General features: G+C 42.0%; 2 protein-coding genes across 2 annotated transcripts; one reads left to right on the plus strand and one right to left on the minus strand.

Moving 5' to 3' along the window:
• Window positions 1-172: 172 nt before the first annotated feature.
• LOC121178764 (opioid growth factor receptor-like) lies at window positions 173-3766 on the minus strand. The gene is made up of 8 exons (XM_041033085.1): window positions 3371-3766; window positions 3027-3089; window positions 2430-2471; window positions 2253-2307; window positions 2014-2092; window positions 1859-1925; window positions 1628-1776; window positions 173-1521 (listed from the first exon to the last, which is right to left on the minus strand). Exons 1-8 carry the CDS (start codon window positions 3734-3736, stop codon window positions 1224-1226), a joined length of 1119 nt encoding a protein of 372 aa, XP_040889019.1. The 5' UTR covers window positions 3737-3766; the 3' UTR covers window positions 173-1223.
• A 4306-nt stretch (window positions 3767-8072) lies between these two features.
• Window positions 8073-10928, plus strand: LOC121179542 (potassium channel subfamily K member 15-like). The gene is made up of 3 exons (XM_041034442.1): window positions 8073-8355; window positions 9952-10445; window positions 10491-10928. The coding sequence occupies exons 1-3, from the start codon at window positions 8073-8075 to the stop codon at window positions 10926-10928; spliced, it is 1215 nt and encodes a 404-aa protein (XP_040890376.1).
• Window positions 10929-11362: the final 434 nt, after the last annotated feature.

The following is an 11362-nucleotide window of genomic DNA, read 5'->3' on the forward strand; positions in this document are numbered from 1 at the left end:
CAGTTGTACAGTAGGAAGACAGACATACCTGTGTCTTAGGCTGTTGTGTAGTTCTTGATTACCAAAATATTTAACTGCTTTAAAGAGTTACAGCTCATACTTAAGTGGAGTCACTTAACAGACCTAATTATGCTACGTACTAAGTCTTAAATGAAACCCCAGTAGAGGTATGTAGTGGTGTATTTTTATTTTCTCAAAATAATCAAAAACTATCTGCATGATAAAAGTTCTGTGTCAGAAAAAAACAAACATCTGAACCTTTTATAACATGATCAACATTCATGTTTCACAACCTCAAAAAACACTTTATCTCCCTGCTCCTTCACCATTAGGTCACTCAGGCAGTTAGGCAGCACCACAACTCAAGCACAGAACTTAACAATAGACTTAAATGCAGCACTACCAGTACAGACCCACTGTTTCACATTTTTGGCTTTAATCTTTGCTTAGACGTTATGATTAGGAAAAAAAGCAACAGGGAAAAATCTGTGATCACATAAGACAGTTAGACATAAGATAACAATGTGAACATAGTGAACAAGAAAAACTGAACAAAGGTTTTAGAGAATTAGAATTTGGGAGCAGTCATTTCAGTGTTATTAATCACTCTTTAAATTCTTAATTTGTCCCACTTCTTCTCAACATGACACAAGCATTTCTATTACTGTTGCACCTTTTGTATAAAACATTCATCCACTGAACAGCCCTGCACATTTTTGTTTGTGAAAGTGAAAGAAAAATATGAGTAAAACTCCAGAAATCAAACTGAATATTAAACAAATTTCCATAAGTAACTACACTGTTTGGTTTGTTATGAAAAGCACGATAAACCAGTGTGTGAACTACTGAGAAGATTTTAATAATATCAGGATCATGTGCATGTGCATCAATGGGTGATCGTAACTGACCCTGTCTCTTCCTGCTTTGACCCTGAAGCTGGACATTTCATCCTCATTAATTTGACTTGCATAAGTCCTTCCTGTTTCGTGGCCACCTTGTCCACCAGCTGCTGTGAAGGCGACTCTGTTGTAACTGCTGCTCTACAGGTGTTGCCATAAACTCATCACATTTTCAGAGTCTAGTGAAAGGTTGTCAACACTGTTATTAGATTTAAAACACGTTCTACTCTGACTGCATCATTTACTTCTTCTTTGTTGTCCAGACTCAGATTCCCAGGACTCAGGTCAAGCTTACAAACATCTTTTTTTACCTTGTGTTCCCTTCTATGTCTCGGACGCTGACTGCTCTGACCACATCCTCTGTATTTTTCTTGGGCACCACACAAACGCATCTTTTGGTTCATAGTTCAAATAAGCAAACTTAATGAGGTTCCTGCGTTGCTTCTTATCGAGGACAGCAAACACAAAGTAGTTGAGGACGCTGTCTTTGATATTTGGAAGATGTCCGTTGACCAGTGTCTCCATCAGGAAGAACTGGACCAGAGGGGCTTGGAAGTGGGGATACCCCAGGGTTCCCAGGCACTTCAGGATGCGGGTGATGCGCAGGTTGTTGTGAGTGTGACTGAAAATGACAAACAGTGAAAAAGGCAAATGAAGGGTTAGAGAGTTTTTTTTTTAACTTCCAGAGAACTATATGTTTTATTAAAGGTCAGAGATAAATAAATCACTTGTTCAGGTTGTGGAATCTGCCCCTCCAGTTTGGGGCTCTGTTGACTTCTCCTGTCTCCTCATCACACAACATGATACCGTAGAAGTCCAACATGAGCTGGTATGACTTCAGCAGATTTTCCTTTGCAGTGATGTTGTTACGAAAAGCCTACGGGAAAGGCAGAACTTCTGTCAGGATATGAGATATCTATCTTTAGAAACTTGAACTTGGCAGCTTTTAGTAATTTTACCTCTATTTCTTCTTTTGTCAGCGTGCTGGCCTCAGGGTTCATCCCAGGTTCTTGCAGTGGGAACAACCTTTGAGAGGAAAAAAAAAATTGATCATACATTTTAGAAACACAAACTGAATCTGTTAGATCACACCTGTGGTTACAGAGTAACTTACCACTGAATATAGCTGTGTACAATCTCCAGTCTGTCATAATCACCCTTCCATGTATGGTGGAAATCATGTATGAAGGCACCTGATGGGTAGAAATGCAGAGATAAGTATATGAATTTGAATATACTGTATATCAAGCTTGTTACACATAATCCTATTACTCGACAGATGCAGGTTTATACTTCAAAACAAATTGCCATGCATAATGTATCACTGCACTGCACCAGTAGTTGTAGGCCTACCGTCAGGTACAGAGGGCCTTGTTCCGAGGTAGAATAACAAATTAGGCATGTCATCCTGCTCAACAAAGAGACGAAAACGAAATGAATATTACAACGGCACATAGATATTTTACTTTGATTTCAAATGAAGTAATAAGTCAAACAGGAAAACAGTCGACGTGTGTGAGGTGTACTGACAGAGGGCCTGTTCTGGTTCCAGCGATGCAGCCTGATCTGGTTCTGTGGGGAAATATAAAATAAAAAATATGGGGGCATGACTTATTTTATATATATGTATATATGTATGTGTGTGTGTGTGTGTGTGTGTGTGTGTGTGTGCGCCTTGGTCACTTGGTCTAAAATAGAGTTGACATCAGTAAGGGACTGAGTAATTTAAGTTTTAAATTTAAGGTTTACGGCTGCAAAACCCTTCAACTGGAACTGAAAAAGGAGTTAATTTTTCAAATGAAGGATCAGGGAGGGGCTTTAACCCCTTACACTGTGCAGAGAATCTATTGAACACACCTTAATAGGCTAAATTACAGTCTATTCTGTTATAATGTAATTAACCACAAATGTGGGGTGAAGTCCTGAATGTACACTGAGATACTACTGTCCATCAGTTCACCCCAAACTGTACATGCATCTGTCCGTTCTCTTTTGACTGGATATTTATATATATATATATATATATATATATATATATATATATATATATATATATATATGTGTGTGTGTGTGTGTGTGTGTGTGTGTGTGTGTGTGTGTGTGTGCGTGTGTGTGTGTGAGACTTACAGGGTAGTCATGTCTGTAGTTCTGCATGTCCCTTGCGGCATGTTCAAATCTGCTGAACTTGTACTGCCACACGGACAAAAACTGAGGATTAGTTTATAATTCACTACACTCAGGGATCACATGAGGGCTAACAATAATAATAATAACACTGCAGTACTGTCTTACAATCACATCCCCTCACTTCCTCACATGATATTACACTGATATGTTATAATAAGATCGCCAAGGTCACCAAAAGACACCTAAAGGGTAAATACAGGCTCTGATTCCAGTGCAGGCCTTCATGAAACCATCTCTCTCAGCGCTGCACAGCAGAACCTAACTAATACGTTTGGTTTACTCACATTCCTGGACTGTGCTGGACGCCTGGCCCTCATGACCGTGATCTCCTGACCCCCCTCAGTCTCCCACGTTGAATCGTAGGCACAGTGCAGGTCATCCTCCTCGGCCTTCTCGGGGTAATCTGCTGCTGCTGCTGCTGCTGGAATTTGGTTTTCAGGCTCGTCTTGGCTTCCGTTATCCTCCTTCCAACCGAGGAAATGCCGCACACGTTTCGACACCGGAGCGAAAACTCTGGTCACACAGCGTATTAAGAAACCCCGTCTGCTCCACAGCCACTCAATGACAGCATAAAGTCGGTTATAGCCAGACCAGGCCATCGCAAACACAACCTGTCTACAGAGGCGACACAGCCCCGACAGCCGATTCATGTCTGGGTAACGCGCTGTGTCTTAGTTTGCTCTTTCACTTTCACTTTTACTTCGGTTTCTTCTTACAGAGAAACTTAGTTGACCGCTCTCATGTCAACGCCCATAGAGCAGAGCGGTGTGAACAGCTGCTGCTGAGCCTGAGGTGACTCAAACAGAAACAGGTCTCTGAGGGCCTCGGTTTATCTTTGGATTAAGGAGTTAAGGGGAAAGTTGGAGAGATTTCACGGCTTTTTATTTCCAAATCTAGACTACATGGGACCAGGGCCAGATAAAAAAAAAAAAAAAAAAAACAGAGAAAAACTCTGGCTCCATAGACTCCAATTCAAAAATCACTGATTTCAGTAAACCCCCCGTCACTATGGGATCAATAGCTAGCTGTACACCGTCGTGAAAATAATTCCCTAATTAATTAAACATTAGGCCTCAAAGAACGGTGTGTTTGGGGGCGTGGCTGGTTTGATTGACGTTCCTGGTCGGTTAATTATTGTCCTACCATCTTATTTACCAGCTGTTGTTTCATGTTGTGTTCATTTATGTAACTAAGATTACATCAAGTAATAATGGTTCCACTTTCACCCTTCGTCACTCGGTCTAAACTAGAGATGACATCAGTAAGGGACTGAGAAACAAGAGCAGCTCAGACCTTTTCTCTCTGTCCTTATGAAACTTACCTTAAAAACCCATTAGTTCACACATGAATCATCGTGTAATATTAATGCTCTTATGGAGACCGTGGTTAATTGATGGACAATTAACGGGTTGTTATATATTAAGATATTTTAATGAATTATCTGCACGATTTAAGGCTCTGACCAAAACCCTTCCTTCAACTGGAACTGAAAAAGGAGTTAATTTTTCAAATGAAGGATCAGGGAGGGGCTTTAACCCCTTAAACTGTGCAGAGAATCTATTGAAAATACCTTCATAGGCTAAATTATATATCTATCTATAATATTATAATGTAATTATCCCCAAATCCCCCGCCCCCCTGCCCAAATATGGATTTAACCTTTTAAATACCTGAATACTGAAATCATCTCAGACCGTCAGTGACCAAAGTCCAGACCTCCAAAACTTTGTTCATTAGCCTTTAAACTATTTTTCTTTTCCCACCTTTTCAAATTGATATATTAAGGGATCTCTGGCAGACAGCATCTAGATAAAGGTGTTCATTGTGTTTTCAGGGATAAACTAAGAGCATTGTTGTTTCAATTTGTATCACAGACCAAGCTCATGACTACATGCGACTCATTGTCAGGAAAATCTCATCTGAGCTAATTGAATGTTATTCAAATACAGACTTTTAACTATTCTCATTGATGTTTTGTGAGCATGCAACCATTCTCCTCTGGGTGTTTATGACCTAAATGACTCTAATTGTATCTGAGTGCCATTATAGTCTAAACACTTTTTATAACTGGCCCTTCTCCACTTTTGTTAGTTCTTATCAGTCATTTAAACATGAACAGAAAAAAAGTACAAGGCCTCAGAAGAACATGACGTCCTTTCCATTTGGGCTAATGTTTCAGTGTGAAACTGTCCTGTTACATTATCCATTCATCCATTTTTCCATCCGCAGGTTTCCATGTCACACAGGACCCCATCAATCCAAGATCATTAATGACATCAAAATAATACATTTTAGCTTACCATGGCAAATACCAAAGTTATATAACAAACAAACAAACAAACAAAACCAGTACATTTCCTGTTGCTCGCAGCAGCACACCTGTCCCTGAAGGTGAGGCAGAGGAATTAAAGACCACGTCTCTGCCCTTTTGACTAATAAGACTCAAAGGACTGTTCACACTAGCTGTAAAGTTCAAGCCTCTTTCTCTCTGTGACACCAGAGACATTTGTCTGGAAGTAAAGTTTTTATTTATATATTTATTTTATTAAATGTTCTTTTTAAAAAGGTATTTTTATAACAAACAAAAAAAAACATTGCGTCTCTGTACTATACCATCATCTTAACGACTGTCTTTATCTGCCGTCACCTGCTGTTATCAGTGCAGAGACAGCATCGTGTTTGCAGTATATTTTCCCCGCCTCGTTTTCTATGGGGACGGCACTTGGACAGATGAGAGTCTTGACTCCAGTCAGTGGACATCCTGCTCTTAATGTCTTCCTGTGGGAGATAAAGGGAACGTATGAACCGTCCTGTAGAGCAGGGAGAAACGAGATGAGCACATCTGATAATCCAGCATCGTTACTTCACGGAGAAAGAGAGAGAGAGAGTTTTTAAACCACGGAGCTGTTATTAAAAAAAAAAAAAAAAAAAAAGTCACTTGTCCTCCGCAGTGCTAACGCAGTATACTGCTGAACTGGTGTTTCTCTTCAGGACCGTAACACCCTTTTGTTCATTATTTGTTTCCTACACACAATGGGAAATTTGCATAAGGGATTGATCTTGAATAATACCGATGTAAGCGCCGTGTGCTCTTATTGAGTGGACCCTGGCGGGGTTATTATCTCTCAGGGACTCCTTTCAAAAGGAGATAATTGCTCTTACCGCCAGTGGAGAAAAATCAAGACTTGTCTGCATGCTGCACTGTTAACATCTGCTCGGCAATAGATTCATTTGTGCTTACTAAAGCGGGATAAGGTCCTGTACTGTCTCCGGAAGATAAAAACACAGCGTGGAGATAGCCATATGTTCTGCAGGGGGGGAGCGGAGGCAATAAATGTGGATTTTAATGACAGATCTCAGGCTCTTTATGGCCTGGTTTAGTGCATGAATAGGCCCCACAAATTAGAAATAGATGGGAACTTCACGCAGGATATGAAACTGAAATAACTTGGAGCGTGGAGCTACAGCAGTCAGACTATTTTCTGGTTGCTCTGCTTCGAACCCAATTAGCATGACACTGAGCAAAAAACACACACACAAAAAAAAAAAAAAAACAAACCAAACCAAACCCAGCAGGCGTCCCTGAAAACCTCAATGCAGCTCCTCGAACCGGGCCCTTGTGTAGCTGAACTGAAACATACCCGCAAATCATCTCTGCTGTCTCCCTCACTCAGTCCCTGTGCTGGACTTAGTTAATGACGACGGCTCGGCGGATCACTCAGCGACTAAGTGTGCTTGATAAAGGTCAGTCCTGTCACCAGCTAATGCTTCATCGCTCAGAGTAATACTTTAGCCGAGCGTATTGTGAATGCTCCACACATGAACGCTTCACGGGGCAAAATAATCAAGAGAGTAGAGTCTGGAAAGGCCAGCTGTTTCTGCTGTGCTCCTCTGTGGCAGCCGCAGACACAACACACACTCTGACACTTGTGTATCCCAAAGCTCTCCGAACACAGGATCAGTGATCAGCAGCTGAGATGGTCACTCTGAGAAAGTTTGCAGCATAAATACTTCAGAAAATGGCAAAAGTTTGTTTTTTGTTTTTTTTTTTTAAAAAGAGGGACAGAGAGAGATGAGAGAACAAACTTTTTTATTGCTTGGCAGCCTTTTGATTTTTTTTTTTAAGTTTCCCTTACTGAAATTCATTTACAGTTCTCTGCATTTCTTATTTTCATAAAGATAAACTCTGTGTATATGCATCTATAAAGTGCCCTACTCCTTATTCAGCATTCATGGTGATACAGTTTAAAGATCTTGCTTTGAATAATAATTTATGTCTTACTGTCCGTTGTCTTTCTACAAAAAAAAGTTACATTACAAACTTAAAGTCTTAAAATTTCACCTAGTCCTTCTCCCTATTCTAAATATGCAAATCGCTTTCATCCCAAAAGTGTGGGACACAAGATGTCTGCTTCAGGGAAAAGTGGATTTTCAGAGTACATGCACTGAAGGTTTGATGATGTTGTATGAACATGTCAGGAAAATCAGCCTTCAAATCTCAAACCCTGCACAAACATAGCTGCACAGTGAAGGTCAAACATCCAGATCAGGTAACAACAAGAAAAACTCACTTTGAGAGGGGAGGGCTATATAGAGTCGTCTTCAGTATAAAGAGTGAGTGCAGGTGTGAGTGAGTACACCTGAGAAAACCTTTACAGGTGCTTATATGGTACAGTAAATAAGGGCACGTGAGCACCTTTAAGTAGGCTGCACTAACGTCCCGTGGAAGGTCAAGGTGCTTCCAGCTGCTGAGCTCAGGTGACTTGTGGAGACATGCGGGGTTTGGAGCCATTTCACCTGATCACACGCTGAGAGAGCAGGCTACGGTTTCATCACGCATCCTGTTTTCTGCGGTAATCCTAGCAGGCCAAAGAACATGAATCGAGTCCGCGGAGGACGCTCCTGTGTCCTCTGAGCAGCAGCAGCAGCAGCAGCCTCCCCTCCCTCCCTCCCTCCCTCCACTCCGCGCGCACTCCGGAGTTGAGGATGAAGACGCAGAACATCAGGACCCTGTCTCTCATCCTCTCCATTATTTTCTACCTGCTCATAGGAGCCGCCGTCTTCGACGCACTGGAGTCCGAAAGTGAAACTTCGAGGAAAAAGACGCTGGAGCAGAGGCTGAACGAGCTGAAGAAAAAGTACGGCTTCACCGAGGATGACTACAGGGAGATTGAGAGAGTGGTCCTTCTGTCGGAGCCGCACCGAGCCGGCAGGCAGTGGAAGTTCACCGGCTCGTTTTATTTTGCCATCACTGTGATCACCACGATTGGCAAGTACAACACTACAGTATCTTCACATGCGTGCTGGTTTTCATAAAACAAGACAAACACAGTACTGCGTTTTATGTGTGTGTGTGTGGGGGGGCTGGCATGGGGCCCCAAGTTAGTGGGGCCACATTGAAGAGAATCAGGAAAAACTTTACACAGAGTGTGTTGTGAGTACACAACATTGCGAGTGTGTTTGCAGGATGTGGACTTAAGTTTGTGATCATGATTTATCACTGAATGACAACATGTGGGCAATAAACCAAAAAAACAGAAAACAAAGCCTGGGGTCACCACGGATTCACAGAAGATAAAAAGGATCCAAACAGTGACATAAAAAAAAAAAACAGAACAAAGGAAACTTCTCCAACCTTCCTAAAACTTCTCATCCAGTACAAACCACATCTTTGCTCTACATTTAAACCTATATGCATATCAGATTTATTCATTTTCTAAAATATAGCAAAATAAACTGCCATGTTAATCCTCATTTACAACTTGATCCAAACTCATGAGCAGACATGTCACATTGTTGATATATAACTCTAGGAGCTTGTGGGCCTGGTGTGAGAATAAAGATGGAAGCAGTATTTCTTTTTTTAGTGATATTTTGGTAAAATATCATGGGAACATTTTGGGCACAGGGATGGAGAGCAGAGTGTCACACTGCAGTGGTGCAGGCAGACGTAGACATTTTTATGACCTTTTAGATATTTTTCCACTGTGAAAACTGGCCTCTAATATTATTACACTTACAGTGGCTAAGTGTAATTCAAGCTGACGACAGTCTCTGTTCTCCAACTACAATCTTTGTACAGTCTTCTTTCAACTCTACAAGAGGCAAGTGTTTGAAACCCAAACGTGGTATCACTTTAGATGTTCATATTCAGGTTTTGTACAATGCATCTACCTGTAAATTCAACCTCAAACAGCAGCATCATGACACAACAGCAGCTGAGTTGCTAAAAATGGACCCAACAAAACACTTAAATGGAAACTGTCGACAACAGATCAAAACTTCTAAATATCTCAGTTACATAAATACATGTGCAGTCATGTTCTTCCAGATAGGTCACCTACTGTAGGTTATTGCTGACAGTATTTAGATATTTACGGAGAGCCAAGGGAGAATGACAGAATCAGGACTACAGGACAACTTTTACCTGTGAACCAGAACAGAAAATTAAACTGGAAGCTTAAAAGGAAAAGTCTATGTTTACCTTTTTTCCCTCCTCCATGGTGGACGAATCAAGCAAACAAGCAAATAATCGCAGGACTGTAGTGTAATGTGACCGTGGCTTTAGGGTGTGAGAGGTGACACCTTTCATTCATTCTGCTCACCTTATCATTTCCTTTTAAGCTGCATTAATGTATTTTTGTATTTTGAGTTAAACAGCTCTGTAGAGCTGCAGAGTTTGGTGATAATTCTTTGTGATTTTGTCACAATGAGCAGTTTCACATCAAACCTGCATGAATCACAATATCGATTCATGCACATTTAACCATATAAACAGCTAAGTAACCCATGCAGTTGTTGTTCATATGCATTAAACAGTAGTACTTCACATTATGTGACCTGCAATATGCCTGTGACTTCATAGGTTATGGCCACGTTGCTCCTCGAACTGATGCTGGCAAGGCCTTCTGTATGTTTTACGCAGTCTTGGGGATTCCTTTGACGCTGGTCATGTTCCAGAGCCTGGGCGAGAGGATCAACACTTCTGTCCGCTACCTGCTGCGAAGAGCCAAGCAGGGCCTGGGCTTTCAGAAGACGGAGGTGTCCATGGGGAATATGGTCCTGGTGGGTCTGCTGTCTTGCATGAGCACTCTGTGCATCGGAGCTGCAGCCTTCTCCCATTTTGAGGACTGGACCTTCTTCAACGCCTACTACTACTGCTTCATCACACTCACCACCATCGGCTTTGGGGATTTTGTAGCCCTGCAGAAGAAAGATGCTCTCCAGAAGCGACCCCCCTATGTGGCCTTCAGCTTTATGTACATTTTGGTCGGGCTGACAGTGATTGGGGCTTTTCTTAACCTGGTGGTCCTGAGGTTCCTCACTGTAAGCTCAGATGAGCCCGACGTGAGGCTTGAGGCAGGGAGTGAGGGGCAGAGACCACAGCCTAAAGACACACAGGAGGATGGGGAGGTGTCACACGCTGAAGCAGAAGCTGCTGAAGTGGCATATAAAGACAGAGAAGATGGACACAGCAGCCAGTGCAACCTGAGCCTGCCCATGGAGGGGGGCACTAGCTGTACGAACCTCCTCCCTTCACCTGCAGAGGATCGCAGGCTTATTATATCCGAACAGAGAGAGCACTCTAAGCTCCCTGAACCCAGCAGACTCAGAGCCTTGTTCTCCTGCATCTGCTGTGGCCTGGACATTTACGACAGCCACCCTCCATCTCACCATGAGCAGGAGCGCGGCCACAGCAACCCCGTCTTCTACAACTCCATCTCCTACAGGGTGGACCAGGCCTCATGCAGCTCCTGCACCGTGTCGTCACAGGACTCCCCCACCAGCATAGCACTCTGCCTGGGCAAGAACAATCCTCACAGCAGGAGGAAGTCACTCTGACACTGTGAACTCTGGAGTTAAAGTCTCAGCGGCCTTTGTTTTGGATTTTTTTTTTTTTGTAATGTATTTTTATCAAAGATTACTGCTAAACTGAAATGTGTAAAAACAAAACAAACAAATTAAAGTAAATGATGTATATATATATATATATATATATATATATTAATCCATGTTTTTCATTCTTACTGTCCCAGGGTGTGTTATGTAAAAGTTATCTGTGGGAAGTGTGTGATCAGCTACTGGAAGATGTGTGAATATTTCAGGTGTCAGACTTTCTTCAGTGTTGTCACCTGTGACCTTCACTTATTTCCAGTCAGTAATCATAGCTGTCCTCCAATATGAACATACACTCTGTCGCTCTGGCTGGTTCCCTAGGTAACGTTTCCATCCCCATTGCTTAGCGCAGTGGAAAACTGGAGACAGCCACATGCAGT

The sequence above is a fragment of the Toxotes jaculatrix genome, chromosome 3 (genome assembly GCF_017976425.1).
Source record: "Toxotes jaculatrix isolate fToxJac2 chromosome 3, fToxJac2.pri, whole genome shotgun sequence".
NCBI lineage: Eukaryota > Metazoa > Chordata > Actinopteri > Toxotidae > Toxotes > Toxotes jaculatrix.

Bases quoted from the DNA above. Each gene is read 5' to 3' on its own strand.
- LOC121178764 (XM_041033085.1), bottom strand. From the start codon at position 3,736: ATGAATCGGCTGTCGGGGCTGTGTCGCCTCTGTAGACAGGTTGTGTTT. The intron at 1,777-1,858 runs GTAAAATTACTA...CCTTTCCCGTAG, and splicing joins TGACAAAAGAAGAAATAGAG to GCTTTTCGTAACAACATCAC. The intron at 1,522-1,627 runs GTGATTTATTTA...TGTCATTTTCAG, and splicing joins AGATTCCACAACCTGAACAA to TCACACTCACAACAACCTGC.
- LOC121179542 (XM_041034442.1), top strand. From the start codon at position 8,073: ATGAAGACGCAGAACATCAGGACCCTGTCTCTCATCCTCTCCATTATT. The intron at 8,356-9,951 runs GCAAGTACAACA...GTGACTTCATAG, and splicing joins CACTGTGATCACCACGATTG to GTTATGGCCACGTTGCTCCT. The intron at 10,446-10,490 runs GCAGGGAGTGAG...GACACACAGGAG, and splicing joins AGCCCGACGTGAGGCTTGAG to GATGGGGAGGTGTCACACGC.